The 23,352-nt window shown below is 43.7% G+C and overlaps 1 protein-coding gene across 1 annotated transcript in view; it reads left to right on the top strand.

The window, feature by feature from the left end:
• Positions 1–10,292: 10,292 nt before the first annotated feature.
• adamtsl4 (ADAMTS-like 4) overlaps positions 10,293–23,352 on the top strand; it is a 36,112-nt gene continuing 23,052 nt past the window's right edge. Inside the window, exons 1-4 of the mRNA XM_031740938.2 lie at positions 10,293–10,600; positions 12,106–12,169; positions 15,307–15,893; positions 16,733–17,423. Coding sequence (XP_031596798.1) covers positions 10,578–10,600; positions 12,106–12,169; positions 15,307–15,893; positions 16,733–17,423 — 1,365 coding nt within the window. The 5' untranslated portion in view covers positions 10,293–10,577. The remainder of the gene's footprint in view (positions 10,601–12,105; positions 12,170–15,306; positions 15,894–16,732; positions 17,424–23,352) is intronic.

A 23,352-nucleotide genomic window follows, 5' to 3' on the forward strand; every position in this document is an offset into this window, starting at 1 on the left:
AAGACATCCTACATCACCTTTGTCAAGGCTGGGCAGAAGCCTCAACAGAATATAGGTCCATCAGGTCAGCTCCTGGCAACAGCATGGGATTGGCAGCTGAAGGTTGACCTTGGGAAGCAGCTCAAATTCCCAGCCACCATCACAGAGACCACACTCAGGTCCGACATGGTCCTGGTGTCAGAAATGACAGGACAGGTGGTCCTGCTGGAATTGACTGTCCCTCCAGGAAGACCGTCTGGAGGAGGCTCTTAAGAGCAAGAAGGCGAGGTATGGGGGGCTAATGGATGATTGCTGAACCAGAGAAGACCCAGTGTTATCCAGACACTTTGCAGGCACTGATAGAGACAGTTAGAAATTTCCAAAACCTTAGAGCCATCAAGAACACCACAGATGCAGCAGAAAAGACATTAAGGTCCCCTCTGACTGGTTCACCTGGCTGAGGGTGTCTGATGTTGAAACACCCAGTGACCCCAGACCCGATGACATCACTGATGATGTATCCAAGACGCATCCAAAAATCCCCAAAAGAACCATAAAACCTATTAAAAGTTTAAAATCTGTTCCCTCCTCCACATTTTCCAAAACTGTTAAGCGTATTCTAGACCCTGGGCCTTATTTTTGACACCGTTGATCTAAATGGTTGACATGAGGTTGCTGTGTTGTATTTGGGCTGTTTTGGTCTGTTAAATTTGATGGTTTTGTTGTGAGTCTGGAAGTAAGTGTAAACTTACGGTCTCAGTGTCACTTTGTCACTTCCTGTTTTACTTTGAAGGTTGGTTCTCTTCTCGTTTCACTACCTGCATTTTCCTTCCTCCAAAGGGATTTTCTCCCCTACACTTATCAGACTCCTTTGTGTTTAATTGCTTTCACCTTTGCCTTCTCCCCTCCTGCTTGTCCTCCTGAGTCACTCCTGTGTGTGTTTGTGTGTTAGCATAAAGTCCTGTCAGTGTACTGTATACACAGGGCTGTTTGCTAACCTCCCCAGATTGTACATGCCCAGCTTTTCCTTTTTTTCATGTGCCTCTGTGAGGTTATTTCCTTGAGTTTAGTCTAGTTTTCTGGATTTTGCTAGGAGCTTTGTGTATCTCGTTATTTTCATACTTTTGTTTGTGAAAAATGTTTGATTCCTGACACTCCACATCCTTGAGTCTTCCCAGGTACTCCAGCTTCCTCTCAATGACATGCATGGGGTTAGTTTTATAGGTGACTAAACTGAGTGGAGGTGTGATTGTGAGCATGAAGGGTTGTCTGTCTCTGTGTTAGCCTTTGACAAAGTGGTGACCTGTCCAGGGTGTACCCCACCTCTCGGTCTATGTAGCTGGGATAGTCTCCTGGCCCCCCCGTGACCCCAAATTGGATAAGCAGAAAAAGATGGATGGATGGATGGATGGATGGATGGATGGATGGAACGTCTTTATGTCCTCTGCAACGACGTGTTATACTTCTGTTTTTCTAGTTTTCATGAATCTGAAGAAACTGTAATTCCTAGTTGTTGTTTTTTTAAATCAGTTAAGCGAATCTTTCCATGTAAAGTGCTCTTGTCTGGGAATCGCTGGCACAGACAACGTCAGTGAAACCTTTTGAATTAACCGCTGCCAAGTCTGACGCATGTTTTCTTTTGGAAAAGAGTCATGTGATCAGGCGTGACAAATCATGGAAGGACAGGGAATGATTGATAAGACCAGAACCCGGGCAGCGAACAGAGCCTATCAAGTTCTCAAACAGCAGCGATTCCAAAATAGTCGGTTTTAAGTTTCCAGAAGTGTCCCAGCTGGGTGGATTCAAAGCGTGAGTGCAGCAGCTCGTCCTTACAGACCAGCAAAGTGAGTTAACTTTTGTCCTTTAAATTTACAGCAGCGACCGAACATTATTCTGATCTGATGTGAGCAGGGTCTCTCATCAGTGCTCCAGATCTCCATAAAAGAACAATACAGGAATTCAGCAGCAGCAGCAGCAGTTAATTGACGCACAGGCTGTGATACATTCTTTAACCAATCGACCGTAAACACATAGAAGAGCTTATTACCCTTATACTACTTATTCTCTCCGTGTCTTCTGACCCCAACATGCCTGAGCTGTGCCATACGTGCCTCCTGACACATACCATGAATCGTGCTGTTTGTTGTGATTACGTGTATATACTGTAGGTGGCCCAGTGGCTTCTCTGAATGAGCAACAATTGCTCTTTGTTTGAGTAATTGGAACAAGGTTATTTCAGCAGTTTCGTCAGCCAATTAGGCCCCGACTGAGCTGACCTCTCCCTCTCGTGTGCTTGTCTCACCAGCGACCCCTGGAAATCATCATTAGAGCGCTCCTCCCATAGACGGCCTTTTTTCCCTCTCTACCGTACACCCCCACCTCACTGCCTCCTCTTCACTGCCTTGGCAATAAAGTCTTCCTCTTTGAGGTGTACTGAGGAGCTGTGCTTGCAGTTTCTCAGAAGTCAATTTCAAGCTGAAATACTTTTAGTGAAATAGTATCTCTCGTGGCTCTCTCAGCGTCATCCAAAGTAGACTGTAAAGATGTCAGTCGATTTTTCTCCTCTGGCTCTTTGCGCTCTTTTCAGAGCACACACTCCCCGCTTTGATCCAGACTCTGGCACAGGATTGGTGGAATGGAGCAAATATTGACTCCATCTGAGCCAGACAAATCACTCCCCCTTCTTGCGTTCTTTCTCTTTCAGTCTCCTTTACACTTGCTCAGTTCCCGTCTAATCTGCCATTACCTCTTTCTCTCACATTCCCTTTCATGTCCTTTCTGTTGCTCTTTTTCTTTTCACCCCCTTTGTGTCCCTGTCTGTCATTTTCTCTCTCCCTCTCACTCTCTCTTCTCTCTCCAGGCTTCTCAGGCCGTCGGTACTGTTAGGTCAGGCCTCCTCCCCTTCCCAGCTGCCCGTGAAGCTCTCACTGTCTCACTTTAAAGCTACATTGGGTTTCAACACCTGCCTGTGCTGTATGTTCAAATGTTCAACTGCATGCTTCTGCCTTGAGCCTAGAACGTGCTGCCTCATCTGAGAGTGTGCAAACATGCACGGGCATCGTGTGAAGGTATTCGCGGCGGTACGTGCCAACACGCTTTCATGTGATGCTCATATGCGCTACAGCCGACTGCAGAGGAGAGATCAAGAAACGAAAAGCCTTTTTCAAATTAAACTTTCATGGCTTTCGCTCTTTGTTTGCTTTCATGTTTGCTGCTGATGCAACCCCAGTGTTTTTTATATGTGCAGATCATGTTGAACTATTGATGTGCACACTCACTCCAGTGTGAACTATAGAAGACTAAGGCTGAGGCGATACTTCTGCAAAGTTACGTGTAGACATCTTTGCAAACCTGAGCAGAGAAAGAGCGTACAGGTTACCCAAAACCTCAACGTTCAGTTTAATTGTCAATTCAAAACATGGTTGTTTTGAATTGAGGATCAAGTTTCTTTATGCTACTCAGAAAACACACACACACACAAAGCATTTACACGTGTAACTGAAGGAATAAGTGAATAACAGGATGAAGTATAGATGGGTACAGGGGATGTTTTTCCACAGTTTTAGTTTTGTTTATTCACAAATCAATTAAAATACAAATTCCAACATGATTATATACAAGCTAGTCAAAAGCTGACCACAGCTTATGAGTAGGGGCCCAAACATCAGATCATTTATCACTAATACATATAATTCACAACGCACATTATCACACTAACCTAAATCACTAAATATTCTAAAAGTACCCTAGGAATCCTATCATAAAAATAACACTAATCCCCTATATGTAGACAGTGGCACGTTTTGAAAGAGCCATGTAATACAGGGTTCAAAATCAAACACGTTTTAGCTGTTTTAGTTTGAAGCCAGAAAAATATGTTAACATTTTCAAAGTGCTTTGAAGCTTTTTCCCAATTTGTGGACCGCTACAGGTCACAGTAAAACTTGTACACTTAAGTTTAGTTTTCTTTCCTTTCAAAAGTTGTTTTTGATCTCGTGTTTTATGTGTGAGAAGGATAATATCCTCCTGAGAACCGAGGAAAAAGGAATCTTTTCTGTGATTTCCTCCCTCTTTGGTGCTAAAAGAGGCCACCCAAACACATGAGGTATCAGAAGAAAGCCCAGGATGTTTTCTATTTAGTACATCAGGACTTAGTAGGGTAGCTCAAATAAGTCAAAAGACAGATCAAAAACAAATGTCCGTTACAGAGGACATAAATGAATAGGCTAGTTCTCAGGAGGATATACTGGGATAAGTTCACAAAGTCCAAATACTACATTACACATGGCACAAGCATGATGATCTTCATCATAACCTTCATTCATGTGACGCCGAGAGAAATCTGTTCTGGCAAAACTTGTGTAAAAATATTGGAGCGGCAGACATTTTTAAACACAGGAAAAGTCAGGGGATTCCCAAAGTCATTGTTTATCTTTCGACAACCCTGATGCATCTACCAAACTTTGTGCCAATGTGTGGAAGCTTGTTTCCTCTGCTGAAAAAAACAAAACAAAAAATGCAACTTTTTCTGTCCATGACTCAAAACTCTGGGTTGTTGTGTCAAAGTTTCAACTCAAGCTTTAGAGAAAATTCCTCAAAATTTTGAAATAATTCAAAATTTTTGACTTCGCTTCACCAATCAGGAAGTGGATTTTTTTTTTTATTTCAATGATAGAAGCAACCTTCCATACCAACGCATGTGTCCAACTGAGAATTGTTTTACTCAAATCTGACACAGTCTCATTGATAATTACATTTTCCTTTTCCTCTCAACTCTCTATAAGTCCATGTGATGTCCAGCTGTGCACATGTGCAGGTACAGGTCCTGTGAGTTCACAGTGAGTGGGTTTACCTGCCTGCTGCCAGCTCTACTTAGGCAACATCCTTATGTAAAGTAAATGGAGCAGTCAGAAGACTGACCAGATCCCAACAAACTACATGTGTTTGTGTGGGACAAATGCTGAGAGGTAGCCTGAATGTGTGGATTTTATTTCACTGTTATTTCAGCTGCTCCTGTCTGGTAGCAGTTTTTTGGGTTTCTGTGTGCCGCAGATTGGCATATCTTTTTTGAGTCATATCTGACAATTTTAGCACTTTTGACACATAATGACACAGACATACTTTAACAGAAATATCCTGGTGTGAAATTCAAAAATAACTCCTGTGAAAAAAAGATAAAAACAATATTTCTCAGAATATAGCGCTGCTTCATTTTTTTGTGGTAGTTTCCATCACATTGAAGAAAAAGCAGAAAAGCTTGTGACAGTTCATCAGTGAAGTGCAAATAAAGAGGGTCATCTGGCCAACCTGGTAGTGAGAACACTGCTGCATGCCTAACTTTGGATATTATCCAAAGGTCATGTGTGAAAACTGTGAGGTCACCTTTGAGGAGACACAGAGCGTCTGGAGGTGGGGCATGCCGAGGGAAACCAACAGAATAAATATGACTTATGTGGGGAAAATAAACATCATGCTGATTTTTGTTTCAATAAAGTTTTTTCACTGTTGACCTTTTTCAGCCTTTAAAGTGGAACAAGTAGAAAAAGTTTGAGCAGCGCTGTGTTGGAGCAAAGAGGCTTGGCGCGGTGCAGGATTCATCCTCTGTGCACCGTGAAAGTTTTATAATTTCATGCCAGCCATCTGATAACTGCTGATTTACTTCAGCTTGGACGAACCAACAAATGAAACTTCTCCTCCCTCCTTCCCACGCAGAGGTCCCTACATACATCTTTGTTGAAGCGTGTTTCAGCGCTGACTCTTCTGTCTGTCAGTGGCTGAATGTGAAATGAGCTCTTTGTTATCATTACTGGAAGAGTGTTGCAGAACTGATCCTTCCCCCGCTTCCGTCTCTATCATCTCTCCGCCCTGCTGCCACCTTTAGCACACAGCGGTCCAGCCCCGAGGCCCAACCCGTCTGCTGACCTGAAGAAGCCCGGAGGCCTCGTTAACCGTAACAGCGAAATGGTCGCGGGCCTACTGTTTCTGGGCCTGAGGCTGAGGCGTGTGTGTTTTTTGGAGTCAGGGTGTGTGTACATACTAGAAGTTTTTCAAGTGATTTATCACTCCCACAGGGCCCCGCTACTCTGATCTGCAGTGCTATTACTCAGATCAGCCAGCCGAGACAAATAACAGATCTGCTGCTACATATAGACCTCCCCGGACACATGCACACACACAAACACACAATATCTCTGCGCTGTGGTGACTAGTTGAGAGAGACATTTTGCTAATCAGGGTCCTGCGGTTGGTGGTGCGTGTCGACAGGCCGGCATGTAAGTTATTACTTCTCAAGGATCCAGAGAAAGATAGATAGGGAAGGAGGGAGAAGAAAGACATAGATAGGGGGAAACGGAAGGGGGGGGCAAAGAGGGCTATAAGTGGTCACGGGCCAGTGGTAGCCATGGCAATGACCTCTGGCTAATTGTAGTTACTGATAGACATGGTGCTTAGAAGTACAGAGATATCCATTACACTAATAACACACAAAAAACACACACACACTATGTATATATATAGTGTGTGTGTCTCCCTGTATTCACCCACTGCACCCTCACATTTCTTGGTTTTACATGAGCTTGTTTTATTTTGACAGATCAGATCTTAAGCCCTGTCTGTAATGTTGTTTAGTCTTCAGTCATCTGCTCTTAGTGGGCTTTGAAGTCGCTAATCTCCGTCACCATTGCCGTGTCCACATTGTTGCCAAGAAAAGCAGCGGGCTAACCCTGGGTGTGTTAATATGTGTCCAACCATAACTCCCTCACATGCACGCCCTCCTCTCCCGCTCTCGTTTACACCGTGTCGGCTCTTTGCGTCAGGGTTGCAGGGTGGGAAATGTTAATGAGGAGGTTAAAGAGCGGGATCAGAAGTGACCTTGAGTGAGATAATGTCTTACAAGTAGCAGGGGGCTGTGTTGACTCTCTGGGCTCTGATCTCGAGAAGACACACTAGAAAACGAACCTCCGTCATTCCTCTTTCCTCCCGCTGTCCTCTCATGCTCTGCTTTTTCTCTGAGCTGATCCTCCTCTCGTCTTTACTCTTCACATGCTCTGAACTCTCCCCCGTTTTCAGTGGTGAGAAGATTATGTTTTTTATTAATGTGTCATGCAGCTATGCCCAGCCCTCAAGGGGCACAACACCAGCTAATAACGTAAACCAGATCCACGGATCGAGCACATATCTTTAAAAAAAAGAAAAAAGACACAGCCCAAAAATAAAGAACACAAAACAAACTCATAATTTTAATACTTTCGTGCCTTAGATGTTATTCATACATTAAATCTTAATTAAGAGAATAAGCGATGAAAGAATGAACAGAAAGAAAGCCCATTTTCTTGTTTGTGACACTCTTTCTTTCTTATTTCTTTTTGTGCAGCACATGAAGAAAAACAATGTCTCTCCCTACTGTTATTAAATTTGTCAATGTTAATAGACAGCAGATGACTACCAGTTCTTTTCCATGCAACTAAAGAAGTAATAGCTGTGTTTGTATATATACACCCTCTGCATGTGATCTAAATGACACTCTTTATCCCCACTCCCACTGTCACCCTGTGAGCTGTTTGGCTGTTTGGTGTGTTCTGTTTTAGAAAACCAAACCAACCAGGATGTTTTGTTTTGTTTTGTTTTTTAAATATGGTGACATATTTAAACACATTTTCCCTCGTGGGAAATCAGAAAGTCCAATCAGAAGTAAATACGCCTTTGCAAGTTGGAGAAGTAAACATCGGGTATGATTTTCAGGCTCTTTTGCAGTGCACTGCGCCATAAAACATGTGGTACTGCATTAAAAGTGGCCCTGGACATGAATCTGTAAGTTGCTTTTTACTTTGTGCTTATTAGCATGTTTAATGAATAGTACTAACGTCTCTCTGTGCCCTTCATGCCGGGCTGGTCGAGGCAGATTCCTGCCCCTCCCTGACCCTGGTTGTGTTCTTTGAAGGGAATTCTTACCCCCCACTTTTGCCAAGTCCTCGCTCAGTGTGGATGATGTGATTGTTTGACTATTGTTTGATCATCTTTACTTACAATTTAAGTACCTGAGACTCTTGTTATTGTGAAGTGGAGGTTACAGTAATGAAGTTGAATTGGTGGTACAACTACTAAAATCTTTGACCGCATGAAAAATAGACTGGACTTTACGCAGCAAACTCCATTTGCCCATTCATTCACATACACACCAGTGCACACTTATTCTACATATATAGTGGTTTTTAAGCTAACACACAATCACACACACACACACTAATGGATGCATCTGGAGCAATCTGATGTTCAGGATCTCGCCCAAGGATACTTAGACTTGCAGGAATTGAGGAGAAACAAACCACCGACCTAACAGCTGGTGGACCACCCACCCAGTCCACCTCCACCACACAGCTGAGTGTCAAAATACTCTGTTACAGCAAAAATTCTGCATTCATATCCTCTGTTAAAGTACAGAAGTATTACTTTCAAAATATATTAAAGTACCTAAAGTCAAAGTACTTGCTATGTGCAATATATAATGGCGTCATTTTAACTACTTTATTTACTGCAAAGAAGCTTAATGTACGTAGTAATATTGGAAAAAAAATGAAGATTGTTATTTCAAGTATTTGCCAATAGTTATTGACTGAAGGAGTTAGGGAGCGATCATAGTTCAGGTGTGTATGTTTGTGTCTGAGAGGGGTTGGGGCATGCACAGATCATCTTACTTACCCTGGGAACAAATCTAGGCCTCAACTTATTTTAAAGACCTAAAACTACCGTATCTCCCCAATAGAGCAGTTAGCTCACAGCCTGCTTGTTTACTTGTGGTTCCTGGTATATGTATATATATATATATATACATATATATATAAGTAGAATGGGAGGCAGAGCCTTCAGCTTTCAGGCCTGTGAGACGGACACCCTCTCTACCTTTAAGATTATGCTTTCCTTTTTTAGATAATGTAGTTAGGGCAGTATCAGGTGACTCTAAATCTTTGATTATAGAGTCCAAAGAAAATGAAATGTAACTGTCACAGTGCATCTTCACTAAAGGCGAGTTCTCTTATAATAAATGGAAAATGACCAGAAAAATCTTTTTAACAGTGTTATTCATAATGATAATGCTCTGTTAAGTGTCCTAACACACATACAGAGACACACCTGTATTCACCTTGTTCCTTTGCTTCTTCATTTACTTTCAGCCACGACTTGGAGTCAGATGTCTGGGAATCCACTTCACCGAGAGCCGCTGCAGCAGCCACCCTCTGGCTAAGATCGCTGAGCATTTTCTCAACAGCTTTAATGTTTGAACTGTTTACATTTTTGTGGAAAAGGAAAAAAACAACAATGTGCTATGGATCAGTGAAATCTAGCAATTATGTCATTTTAAGATAAATAATATATCACATACTCATGTTTTTTTGTTGTTTTTTGGTCATTTTAGTGGTATAAAGACCAACTTGTTTATGTATTTGTTTTTTCATTTATTAACTCTTGGCTGTGCCCCTAATTGTGCATGGACCCCTGGCCTGAGCTCATTGAATAATCCAGTCCAGGATTGGGGGGGATAGGCAGTAACCCCTCCTTTAGAGATGCCTCCTGGTACCGCCTGGAAAGGTTGGTGGACTGCAACCAAACAGACAGTTTTCACATCTGCTTCCAACCAAAGCTCCCCCCCTCTCTCTCTCTCTCAAACACACAGACACATGCACACACACAAAGTGAAATTTGTGCTCAGGGGAGCCGTGTCTCTTGGGTCTATTTATCTGAGCTCCAAATTGGTGAAGCATGTCTGGTTACAGTCTTTAAATGTGATTAAACAGTTATGAGAAAAAGTCTTTTTTTTTCTCCAGTAAGTCAACAGCCATATTTCATCCACGCAAAATAAAAACACACATATATCTCCCACTTGGAATTTGTGTCTGTAACTTTGTCAGACAACAATTAGTGTTTGTGTTGGCACAACAGAAGCTCATAATTCTTTGTACTTCCCCCTTTAAAGTGTTGCTGCTGCAGATGCTGCCAGCTCAGGGCTGTTCCTGACAGTGTTTAGATCATTACTACTGATCAGTGTGACCAAGCACAATGGGGCATTCTTATGTTAGATTGAGCAACTAAGAAAGCGGCTCTGAGAGTTATTATAGCTTAGTCAGGACCCATAGTGAGTGTGTGTTATGAGCGCGTTTTGGGCTGGGTGGGGGTGTGTGTTTTTCATGTGTGAAAGAGAGAGGGAGAGAGAGAGAGTGTGTGAGAAAGTTGTGTAATCTGTCCATTTTTTGTCCCCCCACCCCTTTCTCCGTCTGTCTTTCTCCCGTGCCCCCCCGGCGCTGTCAGGCGTCACACCAGTTTATATTAAGGACCCAAAGAAGTTGTCGAGTGAACGGCACTGAAAGAGAAAAAAACGAAACTCTTCCCACTCTCCAGAAATCACGGGGAGTGACTGTGACAGGAGGAAGGGGACAGAGAGAGAGAGTGAGGAGAGAGAGAAGAGAAGAGAAGAGAGAGCTGAAGTCCTCGCAGGACCTTATCGCGTTTCTTTCAGGGCTCCGCAGTTCGGATTAGACCACTAAACTGGACTGATAATTATTATCTGTGAGCGGAGTCGGGACCGTGCGGGAGACTCTTGGAGCATGCAGCTCGGTTTGCTGTTCAGGTAAAACTTCTTCACGTCTGAGCACCCTGCTGCTTCTCTCGGTCTGTCCGTAGAAAACACCACATGGGAGTCTGAGTCCAACTTTGCGCGCAGAGTTGTTTCAGAAAGTTGTTTTGTTTTGTGGTAAAGTTTGTGGTTTTACGCACGATGCCCTCTTGTTGCGCACTGGGCGCTGTCCAGGTAATCTGAAAGGAATTCACCCAAAGGCGACTGTTTTTTTTTTTAGCTAGGAGTTCCCTCTGTCTCCTCGGGGCAGATTTTTGGGAGTTTTCTCCACTGATATAATTCTCTTTCTCCCTCTGTTCCCCTGTCCCCGCTGCTCTGAGTTTATTCTACAATGTGCCACTGTAGCGGCGAGGGAAACGTGGACCCGCGTAGGGGGTCTTTACTTCGGCCTGAGCGGCTCTGTTGTGCGGGATCTTTGTGTTTTTCGGGGGTAATTGTGTAGTCTGGTGTGGGGAAACTTCCAGAGACCGCGGCGGTGCACCACACTGGGTAGAAGGGACCAATTACTCTGACTACATGTGGCTTGCGGACTGGTGATTGTGGGGATGGTTTGGTTCTGGTGGTGAGCGCTGAAATGTCCATCTTAGCAAGTAGTTTAGGATCGTGTTCTGGCTATTTTCCTTGTCAGATGGAAAGATTTTATCCCTCTTGTTTCCAATACACTTGTCTTGGTTTCTATGATAATTATAGACAGACTTTGAAACAAGTGTATTATTTTTTTCTCTTTACTTTCTCAATGAATAGTGAGACTTCTACGACTCATGTGAGGATTTAAACTACTTTTTCAGGTGAACAGCTTGTGCTCAGTCCAGTCAGCGACTCAACATAATCCCCAGTTGTTGCTTCATGCCCAATTCAACAACTCCAAAGCCACCCCAGCCATACAGCACGTCTTTGAACATCACACCTTCGAATTAAAAGTAGCTGAAATTACAAGATGATTTCGGATGTTGCAACTTATTGAGCCCGAGAGCGTGGCAGCTGTGTGTGTGTCTCTAAAAACCACATCCTCAGGGTGTGTACACACGCAGGGAGAGGCATGCAGAGGGAAAACATGCTTGCTGTTAAAACCCATTAGTTTGTTAGCACCTCCCAGGCTTTCCTAGATTGATTGAGATGCTTGCCTGTGATCCTTGAAGGGGGAAAAAAGAAACTTTTGTTCACACCCATTTGAGCCCACAGGCCACCCGGAGTGGGGGAGAAAGTGGCATAATTGGTTGGTAAAGTACACTTAGGTCACTGGAACATTTAATAAGGTGTTCGGGTAACACTTGTAACACCTTTTAAAATAAATGTACAGTGAAGGAAAAGTTTAAGAAAGCTGACAATCCCTCAACAGGGACTAATGAAAGTCTTTAAGTCTGAACATTATATAGCAGCAATTTCTGATTTAGGTCATGGATTAACTGCGTGCTTTACAAAAGACCTTATTCAACCTGCTGATATTTTAATTCCTGTATATCTGCCACTTTTTTACCCTCTGTTCTTTCTCCCTCCAGGCTCTATGTGCTGTGGAGCTTTGTGGTGGTCACGACCTCCGTGACCAGGACTGCCAAGAGGAAGGTGAGTGAAAGGTGACAGCAGTTGAAAGGACAGGTTCACCTTCTCTTAAACGTCACTCACATACTCATGTACACTGAAAGAGTTACAGGACATGAAGGCGTCCATCCTGTCCTTACTGCCCGTGAGGACGTCCAGTGAAAGACACAGATAACAAAATATGTATTTATCATGCTTTATGCAGCTATTGTGAGACTTTACCAGTCAAAACTGAAGAAATTAAGTGTTTTGGGGGGGATTAACATTCCCTCTATGATTTACTTTAGCATCTTCATACTGCAACTAGGCGAGAAAAGGCAGTCAATGGAAGAATGCTGGAGCCTGAAGTTTGCAATTCACAACAGATCTCAGCATCTTTTAATTAAACAAGAACAGCGGCCCTATTTTTAGCACTTTGAAGATGAATTTAACAGATGATCTGGCTAAGACCAAAGCGGACGTGTGCTGCTTGGCCCAAACGTTCATTACAGAGTAAACAGATTCAGCAACACAGAGCACCACATTGGAAACTAGTTGATCATTACTCCTTTCTTGCTACTACATAGTTTTAAAAAAAAAATCCCACATCATTAATAAAACTGCTTTTAATGCCAAGCAAGATGATGATGGACCTGTTGCATTGCTGTAAAAGTAGAGCCAGGTTCAGCTTTAGTTTTTTGGATGAGTTCTCTGTGGTATTAGCTTCTTTCAGGTGAACGTCACACCTGTGTTTCACCACACAGGAGGACAAAGACACTTCTCTACCTATAAAGCAGCACATCTTTGGAAAAATGTCTCTTGAAACATACAACAACCATAAGGACCAAAGCTTACTGACTTATAATGCTCAGTGTTATATTCAATCAGTCAGCCAATTTCTGTGTCGCGTCATTTGTGTGCCTTTGTGTCAGACTCCTCTCATTTGTACTGTATTGTACATGTGCACAGTTCTTTCTCCTTTTTTATCATCATTTTTATCACTTTATTCACGTGAATGTTCTTTGTAAAGAGCTGCATTTTTATCTTGAAGGCCACAAGCCAAAATGTGTCTCTCTGGCAATAAGATGAAAGCGTAAGATGAAAGAAGGAGGAAAAAGTTCTCTTCCACTGGAAACCCACAATGCCACTAATGATTAAAGCCACTCTTTCACTGTAATCTGGCCGTGTGAATATTGTTTTAAAAAACGGCTTTAAAGGGCAAAGTCCCACCAGTGTGATCTTGAAAAATGACTGCGCGGAGGGAAGACATATCTGCACCCCTGACTGGTCCAGGCCTGGTAGAGGAGCAGTGTCGCTGGAGTTTAACCAGTAGCTCCAGAGGTCGGCGGTGGCTGCTGTGGGGGTCACTGCACGGAGCTCGTTAATGGTCCCAGTTATGTGGCAGCTGTGTTTGATGTCACTCATTACGACAGAGCACGCCTCCCCACTTCCACACACACACACACACACATGCGTGCCTCGACCCCCTCCTCATCCTCCTCACTTCTTTCTCTTTCTTTTTCTCCCACCCTCCTGCCATGTTACCCCAGACCAAGACAGGAGCTTTCTTTTTTTTATAGTCTGGTGGCGAACTGGAGGATCAGAGCATGCCCGCACATGCGCTCAGGCTTACATTTGTCCCCTCTCTCCTCTGTCCACAGTTTGTACAAGATGTTTACTTGCACATTTCTGCCAATTTAGACATGCATTTACACACTTGGAAAGAGAGAGGAGAGAAGCGGAGCACAGATTCACGTTTTGATTCGTTCTCAATGGAAACTTTTGTTCAGCTCGCATGTTTGCAGGTCTGCCAACCAGGCCAGCGCTTCAGTTATGAAACGAGAGGAGAAACATTTCTTTATGACCACAGAGGAAGAGAGCAAAGCCTGAACTGGCACCGACATACATGCATTCACACACATTCATATGTACAAACAAGACTGCACAGAGCAATCAGCCCCGATTTTTGTCATTTCTGCAGTGCGTCCATACGACGCTGGCTCCTCCTGCTCACAAGCTGCTGGCAGGTGCCCGAGTCTCTCCTAAGCCTCAGCGAAGGATAGTATGTGTAGGATTTATATTTTGGCCCCAGAGGAAGGAAATTCATGAGACTATAGCTCATCAGTGAACTCTGTTTCTGTGAAGAAAAAGGAATTCAAGAGAGTTTGGATTTTGCAATGGCAGTTTTTACTGAGTTAAGAACTTCTTTAAATTATTGTCAGGGTTTGCAAGTTTCACCCTTTGAGTCAGAGTTGCAGCTGCTGCAGTGGTTTGTTGGAGCACTTTAACATACTTAGCAAATTTTCTTTTACCTTTATAGACTTTTTTGACCTTCAAATCTTTAAAAAACTAAATAGCTGCAGCAGTTTATTCAAACATAGAAGATAGAAATACAGTATATTAGAGTTTATGCAATTCTCATGAGCTTGTAAGTCAAGATTTGGTACCTTTATTCTTCAACACAGCATGAACTCTCTGAGGCATCTTTCTCACAGTGTCTGTAAGTAGTCTTCAGGAATAGTTCTCCAGACTTCTTCAAGGACTCTTGAAGAGCTCTTCTCGGGATGTTGGCTGCCTTTTGTTCTGTTCTCTGTCAAGATGATCCAACACTTTTTAGTAAAGTGGAGGTCCGGGTTGTGGGGAGGGCATTTAGTGTATTTGCAGTGTGGGATCGTTGTGATGCTGACAAATGAAGCTGCTGCCAATCAGATCCTTTCCTGATGGTATTGCATGGTGGATTAAAATTTGATGGTACTTTTTTGCATTCATAATTCTATTAAGATTTAACACGAATGTTCAAAGAAGAACTTTGAAAGACTTTCAGAAAGCCCGGAGAACTATTGTTCAAGACATCTTTAAAATTTTACAACAAGGTTTTGCTCTTTGGAAGAGTAGCTTGAATATGTCAGTAAAGGTGATCACTTCATCAGAAACAGTTTTATTGTGTTTGTTTAAATCATAAATTGTTGCTTCATATATGTCACACTTGCCCTCTTTGATAAAATGCAATTATTATTAATATTATTATTAGTAGTAGTATTAGTATTAGTATTATCATCATCGTTTATCTTTGATACTCCTGTTTGAATTTTCTTCCGTTGAATGAGATTTTAGGATGTCGCCATGTCTGTCTGCTCTTGGCGCCGCTTTTTCTTGACAGCTTGTGTGTGTTTGTGTCTCAGGTGGCAGGTCGAAGGTCCAGACAGGTGTTTGAGCCTGCAGCGGGCGTGTGGTCAACATGGGGGGAGTGGTCAGAATGCTCTCAAACCTGTGGCGTGGGCATCTCACAGAGGAGCAGGAAGTGTTTACCTCCACCTCCTCCACAGGCCCCTCCACTATCCCACTCTCCACCTAACTGGGCAGGTTATCTGCCCGGGGGCGTCAGAGATCCTGCCGTCTCACCTGTGCGTCCCTATTATCCTCCCCTTTACCCTGGGCAGCACCACCTGCCTTATCGCTCTACGTCAGTCTCCACCAATCAAAACCCAGGATTGCCTCTTTATCGGGACACACCCGCTGAAGGAGGAGGAGGGCCTCCCGTACCAGCACAAACCAATCGATCACCTCCTTTGTACCAGCCAGAATTCTCCTCAAACAATCAAGACCCCGTACCTCCTGTTTTCAGATCTCCCTACCGTGCGCCAGCACACGGCTACAGCCAGCCAGCACGGGTCATCAGGAGACCAACCAATCCTGGAGCACTGAGACCAGGAGGAGGGGGGAGCAGAAGGTCGGTCTCCACCAGTCGGGAGGGTTTACCTACAAGAAGGTTAGTGATTTAAAAAACAAAAACAAAAAACAGCTATATTTACTTAAAGAGCAACAGTTTGGGTGCACTTTCACACTTGTAACCCACCCAATTGTGACGTAACATCGTAACAAAACACCTTAAGGATGATGACCTATAAACCACCACAAGTCGAGAAAAACAAGATCAAAATTTGAGGATGCTAATCTACATAAGCTTCTTTCCATCGCAGTTACAGCACGTATCAAAAAAAAAACCAAAACAAAAAAATAAAGAAGAACATTTACATTCTGCCTTACTCAGCACTCTTGAGTTCGCTTTTTCCAGGAAAATGTCAAAGGAAGTGAGTTTTGCATCGATGGCAGTAGCAACGGCGGTTTGTTTAGGATAAATAGACGGACTCAATTGTTTGAATGGGGAACAACAGCAGTCGCCGTGGACAAAAACACAAGAAAAGATTGATCACCGGGCGTGAGGGAAGGTGTGATGTGACAAAAATGACAGAAACTCCCGGTTTGTTTTCAGAGTAACGTTCGACTGACATGTTGAGGTTTCATTCAGGTGCCATTAGTTAAACCGCTGACATTGTTTAAGCGTTACAGGGTTTGTTATTATGTTTCAAGCATTGGGAACTGGCGTTTTGCCCATCTCTGTTTCTGGTATCTACTGTATTATTACATCATTACGTCTGGTTTTTGTCATCCAGACAGGCAAGGCATTACCCTCCCCGCTCACCACAGTCTGCTGGCTGTGTGTCGTTTATAATAAATTTACTCTGCCTCTCTGTCTGTGTGACTGCCTCTGCCTCTCTGTCTATTCTCCTTCCTCTTCTTCATCTGCCTTTTCTTTTTAACCCTCAGGTCTTCCAGCATCCGTCCAGGTCAGTTTGGATACGGCAGAGTTCCCTTCTCTCTGCCTTTGCATCGTCAAAACCGCCAAGCTCGCCACACTGTGAACGGCACTGAAGATGCCACAGTAGCGCCCGAACAGGCTGCTCCTGAGGACATCACAGAGAGTAACAGGGGACAGGAAGAGGAGGCTGGGAGGGATGAAAGGGACAGGGAGGAGGAGGAGAATGGAGAGGGGGAGATTTTTGAGACACCTGCCGCAGAGAAGGTGCCCACAGTGCCCACCATCCGCCCTCTGCTGCGACCCTCTCACACCCATACACAGCACGGGAGGGCCAGAGGGCAAGTCCCACCCTCTCGTCCCTTATCACGTTCCTCGCTACCATCTGTCTTCAGTAACCGCCAACGGTTTGACTGGGGCTCCGTCACTGCCCCACCTCCACCCGTCCCTCCTCTGTCGCGGCCCTACTCCCCTGCAGCCGCTTCACCTTTTTCCCCACCTCTCCACCGCAGCAGCCCTGTGCACAGAGACAGGGAGCTCCACCCGGCCTTCAGTCCCCAAGCTCCACCTGCCGGAAGCATCTACCCCTTACAGCACCCGTACGTCTCACACCTGGGGATGGAGTCAGGCAGAGAAGGTGGGGCTCCTCGCACGTACACATGCGCAGGGCCGGAGAAGGAGTACCGCAGGTGTTTCTCGCAGGTAAGACCTAAAGATTGTGTCCAAGTCTTCACCTGTGAGTCTTCAACACACAATTAATTTTCCACTTAATTTACCGGTTTCACACCCAATCATTCAGTCTGCAGTCGCGCTCGCTTCGTATGCGTGCCGTGTGTTTTAGGGAGCAGTCGGGCCACCACGCAGTGAATATTTGATAGGTAGACCATTCTCCAGTTCCAACACTAGCTGGTTGTCTCTGAGCACTGGGATGGAAAATGCCTGCTACTGCCTCCGCTACGCCATGCTATTTGTGTATTCTGGGACACAACCAGAACACACATTTACTCCAGTGAAACTACACAAATAATTAAGCACATGTGCATGTCTTTATACTGCACATACATGTGAGTATAAACACTGTGGGTGTTACTCTGTGCAAATGCGTGCGCCTAGCACATCTGGCTCGGGCCCTGCATTGATTGCCGTCTTATGATTGGGGTTGCGACCTGTTCCATACCTATCAGTGCAGCACAGTGAGAGCTTTATCTGAGCAGAGAGCTGCCAAGAAGAGGAGCCAGAGACACCGACGGGCTGCTCGTGCCAGATGGGCCAACTCACTGTCAACGCACAGGTGACAATCTGGGGTCGACCTCGCAGCAAATCAGGCTTCACTCAGGCGGGAATGCCGCACTTGATTTCACTCAATTAATTGTGAGATTTAGAGTGAATATTGCGGATAATGTTTCCGAGCAGTACAGCAGGTATTAGGTGTATCTATGGTGCCATTTCAAGCTGACCTTACTTGTTTAAAAAGGGAAAATAACTCAAAGCACAAAGGCTCTGCACATATGATAGTATTTTCAGCCATCAGCTGCATTCAGCCTGGTAGGATTACAATTGGCAAGCTTAGACGTTTTCCACCTCTTGCTATGGCTGCTGTAAATTAACAGCAGACTTCCACACAACCTTCAGCCATCGCTGCCATTTCTCAACTATCAATCAGACAAATCTGGTCTCTGGAGAGGGCGACAGCACATGGAAATTTACATATTTCAGCTCCAGTAGCCAATAAGCGTTAACTGTAGTCAGGCATTTATAAAAATACCTGATTTACAGACACTGTGTGATACCTGAGGATCAAATTAAAATGCTTTCATGCACACGGCAACAAGAATCCAAAGCTATTTTTCAGTTTTCTTAGCTTTTCAGCTGCGTTAAAAAATGATTGGAATTATATTAGGACTAAACCTTAGATACATGCGTAAAAGCGAACCTCTCCCTCTGCAGACGGAGAGACGAGTAAACAAAACAGAACGAAACATGGCACTCGAATCACGACAAAAATACCCAGGGTGACATGTGATTGGGTTATTCATTCCAGCAGGTCTATCTTAAGTGGGCGCGCAGGAAGACGTGATAAGACTGGGCTCAATGAACGCCACACTCACATGCACACCTACACCCTCCTGCCCCCACAGTCCACATCTACAGCTTGCTCTCATCAGAGTGGAAGTAGACACTCGAACGGGGCACTCACGTTGGCACTCACAATCCCTTGACTTTTCCCTTTGGCAGCCTCTCTGCACTTGTCTTTTATCCCCCTATCTTTCTTTCCTTCTTTCTGTCTGTGTCCTGTTCTGTGCTTGGTAGTCCCCATGTTAAAACAGATTTAGTAGCTGGCAGAATACATGACCTGTGTGTGCCAAGAGTGCTAATAGCAGTCCTGTGATGGCTGAGCCTGACTCATTGGGTTACATATTTACCCAACATTAGCCTCTGTTTCAGCCTCTCTTGCTGCTCCAGTAGATTGTTGGTTTTATGTGTCTTAAAAATAGGTTCAAGTCCTGCTGAATGCAAGACTTTGCCCAGGCTTGTATGAACTGTATATATAATGTGTGTGTGTGTGTGTTTGTAATTTAGGGAGTGAGCCAGATCTGGAGAATGACACATCCTATTATCTATTAGGTGTGTTTGTCAAAACACGGTGTGCCTGAGGCACATTGCAAGTGTGATTGGCTGTTGCAGTGAAGCAAATGGGGAAGCAAGAGAAGGACAGAGGAAGCGAGAAGGGCCAAAGGTCAAATGTGCAAGATGTGTGCGTAAGTGTCAGAGCGAGGGTATAAGGGGAGGGTGGTATAGGAAGTGACGCAGTTAAGTAGTAGTGAAAGGGAGTACTGTTTTTAGAAAATGTGCCCATAGTAGTGGGAGGGCGAGCCAAAGGGCAAGGGAAGAAAAAAGGTGGGGAGGGAGCAAGGCGGTGAAGAAAGAGAGATGGAAAATGAATGAGTGTTTCGGTGTGGAAGGATGGGGACAGAGGTGTAGAAGGTGTAGAAGGAGGCGTGGTTCACAGAAGCAAAACAATTGACTTGGATGGAGAGGAAGAAAAAGATTCTGCTGGAAGACGAAGTTTGTGTCGAAGGAAGAAACAGATTCATGGAAAACTGTGTGTGTGTGTGTGTGTGTGTGTGTGTGTGTGTGTGTGTGTGTGTGTGTGTGTGTGTGTGTGAGAGAGAGAGAGAGAGAGAGAGCAAGAGAAAGAGTTTGGGTTCATGTGTGTGTGTAACAGGAGAAGAAGTTATTCTGTGAGGAAGAGTGGAGGAAAAGGTGAAATTTGAGAAGAAGAGGGGAAAGAAGAGTTAGAAGCAGACGTTTCACAAAGACACCTCCTGTCCCTTCCTGTCTGAGGTCTTTCTAATAAATTTCTGCGATCGTCTAAGTGCTCCATCTTGTCTCAGTTCCTCTTTCTGTGCTTTACATGAGTGTAAATATTTACGTAGAATCACTAACAGTGAATACTTCTACATCAGCAAGTCAAGGAAGCGATCCTCAGACCCAATGATGTAATTTATAGTCACGACCAGCAGGACATCCACCTCGCACTTTTCAAAAAACACAGTTTCATTAGTCTTAGTTTAGTGTCCTCTCGCTATATCCAGTTTCCTCTTAATTTATTGTTCTTGTCATTGACCTAAACCAGTGTTTCTTCCTTTACTGTATTCCTCAATTTGGAAGCCAAGATAAACTTCAGTCCCCACCAACAAAAGGCTCTGAGGTGAGATTTAAGGTAAAGGTTAGAAAGATGAAATCAGAAAACTCCTGCAGTGGTTCTGTGCCCACCCGTCGGTTACAGAGCCACAGTTTGAGAACCACAGGCTTAAAGCAACATTATTTATGACCCTCCTCAAACCAAACCCTTCACCTTGATTAGACAATAACGCAAAAGATAATGCATATAATGCTTTTATGTGTTAAAATTTCACTGATTTCACTCCTATATCTGACCCACTTCCACAGCGCTGTGCAAAAGTCTTGCACCACCCCTTATTTCTTTACATTTTGCTAGGAAAATGCAAAATAGTATTGATTTATTGCAACATATACAAACATACCTGGAATACTTATGGTACTGATCCCCAACAGCACTGGCGGAAATGCTGCCCTTTTATAGATGGCTGTTGTCCCGCTCTCCTGACCACCTCTGTAAATATTATGATGATTAGAAACACAGATTTTTCAAATTTAGATTAATCACTCCATAAGTTTCCAGTAATTTTCAGCTATGTTCTTCTGTTTGGTGTACAAATACGTATGGATTTATTCTGGTCAAACTGCATTTTTTTTTGTATTGTCAATTAAAGAAATAGAAAAACATCTTATTTGTTTCTAACAGGCTGCTAGAAACAAAGTGCCTAAACATATCATTTAATATGGTTCTTTCCCATTTTGTTTGTTATGTGTAAACACAAAACTGGTTCATCCTAAGTTAGGGGCTTTTTTTCATGGTTGAATGATTCATAGGTCAGTTTTAAGTGTCTTAACAAACAAAAAAGATTCCTCTGAAACTGATCTGGTACAGGGAGTGGACTGAAAATGGGGAACTTTGAAAGACCTTCTAAACTATCACTCAAAACCACCAAAAAAATGTAGAAGTCTGGTTCGTTGGAAGCAAAATATAAAGAAATGAGGGGTGTTTCGAGACTCGACTCAGACACAGCACTGTACGCTCTGGCCATCAAGACAAGCACACTCCTGTTTTCAGGCTGCTGCAGCGAGTCAGATGATCTAATCACACTCTGTCATTACAGAAGTGGTATTAAACAGAAAATATATCATGACTAACAGAGCTAAGGAGCCACACTCCTCAGCTCTAATGAGTGTGTGCTGGCCCTGCCACGCTCACTGTGGTTCCCAGGAAGTGACAAACAGGCCCAGATGTGCTGGGTTGTGGCATGAATCCACACAGACTCATTCACAGGGATCTGAGCTGTATTTGCTTTAGTGCATTAACAAGCAGAGCTACCTGCTTTTCTAGAAAAAAACAAAAAAGCAGGTGCTGCCTGCTTCGCCTGCTTTTAACAGCGACTGCGTCCTGATTACTTTCATGTCCCTTTGATCTCTTTCGGTCTGTGTTTAATTAGCTCCCACTCGAGAGACGTAGCACTCGAAGAATCGTGAATTAAAACCACAGAAGTACAACTGCCAAAGAAAAAAATATAACTTTAGAAAACTTTTATTTGGGGGCAAATCAATAAACTTTTTAAGCCTTTTTTGATCAAATTTGGCTGATGGCTGCATATGTGCGGTGTTTATGCCCCAGTGAGCACTGAAATTAGAGAAAGTTTGGATTAATTTAATTTAGTAACGTGCTCTGAGACGTTACCGAGACAGCTGCCTAGTGGTGAAAGCACCTCCTAAAAGCCTGCATCCTTTCAAGAATTTCAACATTAATTAAGGATGTAGGTTGGTTTTTGTTGGGTTGCGCACTTATTTGCACAGTCATCCAATGAAATGCAGTTTTGTCTGATGCCTCCTCCATCTCCCAGCATGCTCAAGATGACTTTTAGCATCAGTGCTCAGACCAAGGTTATTATTGAACTAGAACTAAACTTAAAGCTCAAGGTGTGAGAGTTGTAATAATCTCACCATCTACGTTTTTGTTAAGATAATCAAGTAAATGTTGAAGGAATTAAAGCCGAAAGGCTCATTAGATAAAAATGAGGACATAAATATATATTACAATGTCATATAGAAGATGTTCCAGTAGAAATAACCTTAATGCCGAATGACATCACCCTCAGTGACATCTCAGCTCTTAAAGATTGATGAGATTAAACTCCAAGACATCAGCAGCTCGGAGGTGAATTCACACCGAGCTCTCTTTCTGAGGTCCAGGTGTTATTAAGAAAGTGAGGGTGATTTCTGTGTATTAAAAACATTCTGGTTTAAAAAATATGTTGTGGATTTGTAGAGCTGCTACATGGAAAGTGAAGCATGGAAATTGGCATTTCAGTGCTTTGAGCACAGCTTTGGACTTGTTTATTGATCTTGTGGTCACAGTGTTCTTTTCTTTTCTTTGCTCAAACCCACATTTCTCCCGAGGACAGCATCAATGTTTCTCGCCGTTCTCCCGCCTTCACTCGTTGCCTGTTTTTTGATTAGTGAGAAGTATTTCCTTTAGGGGATTCATGACCCCCCACCCCCCGCCAGGTCATAGCTGAAAGCTGGGTGGCGCCCTATGAAGAGGCGGCACACGGCCTCAGTCACAAGATTAGGCACAGAATGTTAATCACTCAGGACAAACCTATACACGCACACATATGTCAGCGTATGTCACGGATTTGCATGCACGCAGAGACTGATTAGTCGTGCTGCGAGGTGATTCATGGCTGCAGGGGCTGGCCGTCAGTTGTTTTGTCTGCATTGTGCTGCAGTCATGCTTGAGGAATGACCGGCCAGCCTTAACCTGTATTGAGGCGATTTTGCCAGCTGTGCAGGCGTGGGCTTCAGTGGTAAATAAATGAGCAATGAGCAAGATGATAGGAGTATGTCTTCAGAGGTTTCTCTGCTGAGACACGCACGGCGCTAAAGGTTGATCCCCACCAAGCTGCGGTTTGGCTCGTGTTATTGGTGGATTTCGAGCTGTCACTTGTCAGTGTCGGTGTATATCATGTCCATTATGCAGCAGTATGAA

This window comes from Oreochromis aureus, linkage group 11 (genome assembly GCF_013358895.1).
Source record: "Oreochromis aureus strain Israel breed Guangdong linkage group 11, ZZ_aureus, whole genome shotgun sequence".
Lineage (NCBI taxonomy): Eukaryota > Metazoa > Chordata > Actinopteri > Cichliformes > Cichlidae > Oreochromis > Oreochromis aureus.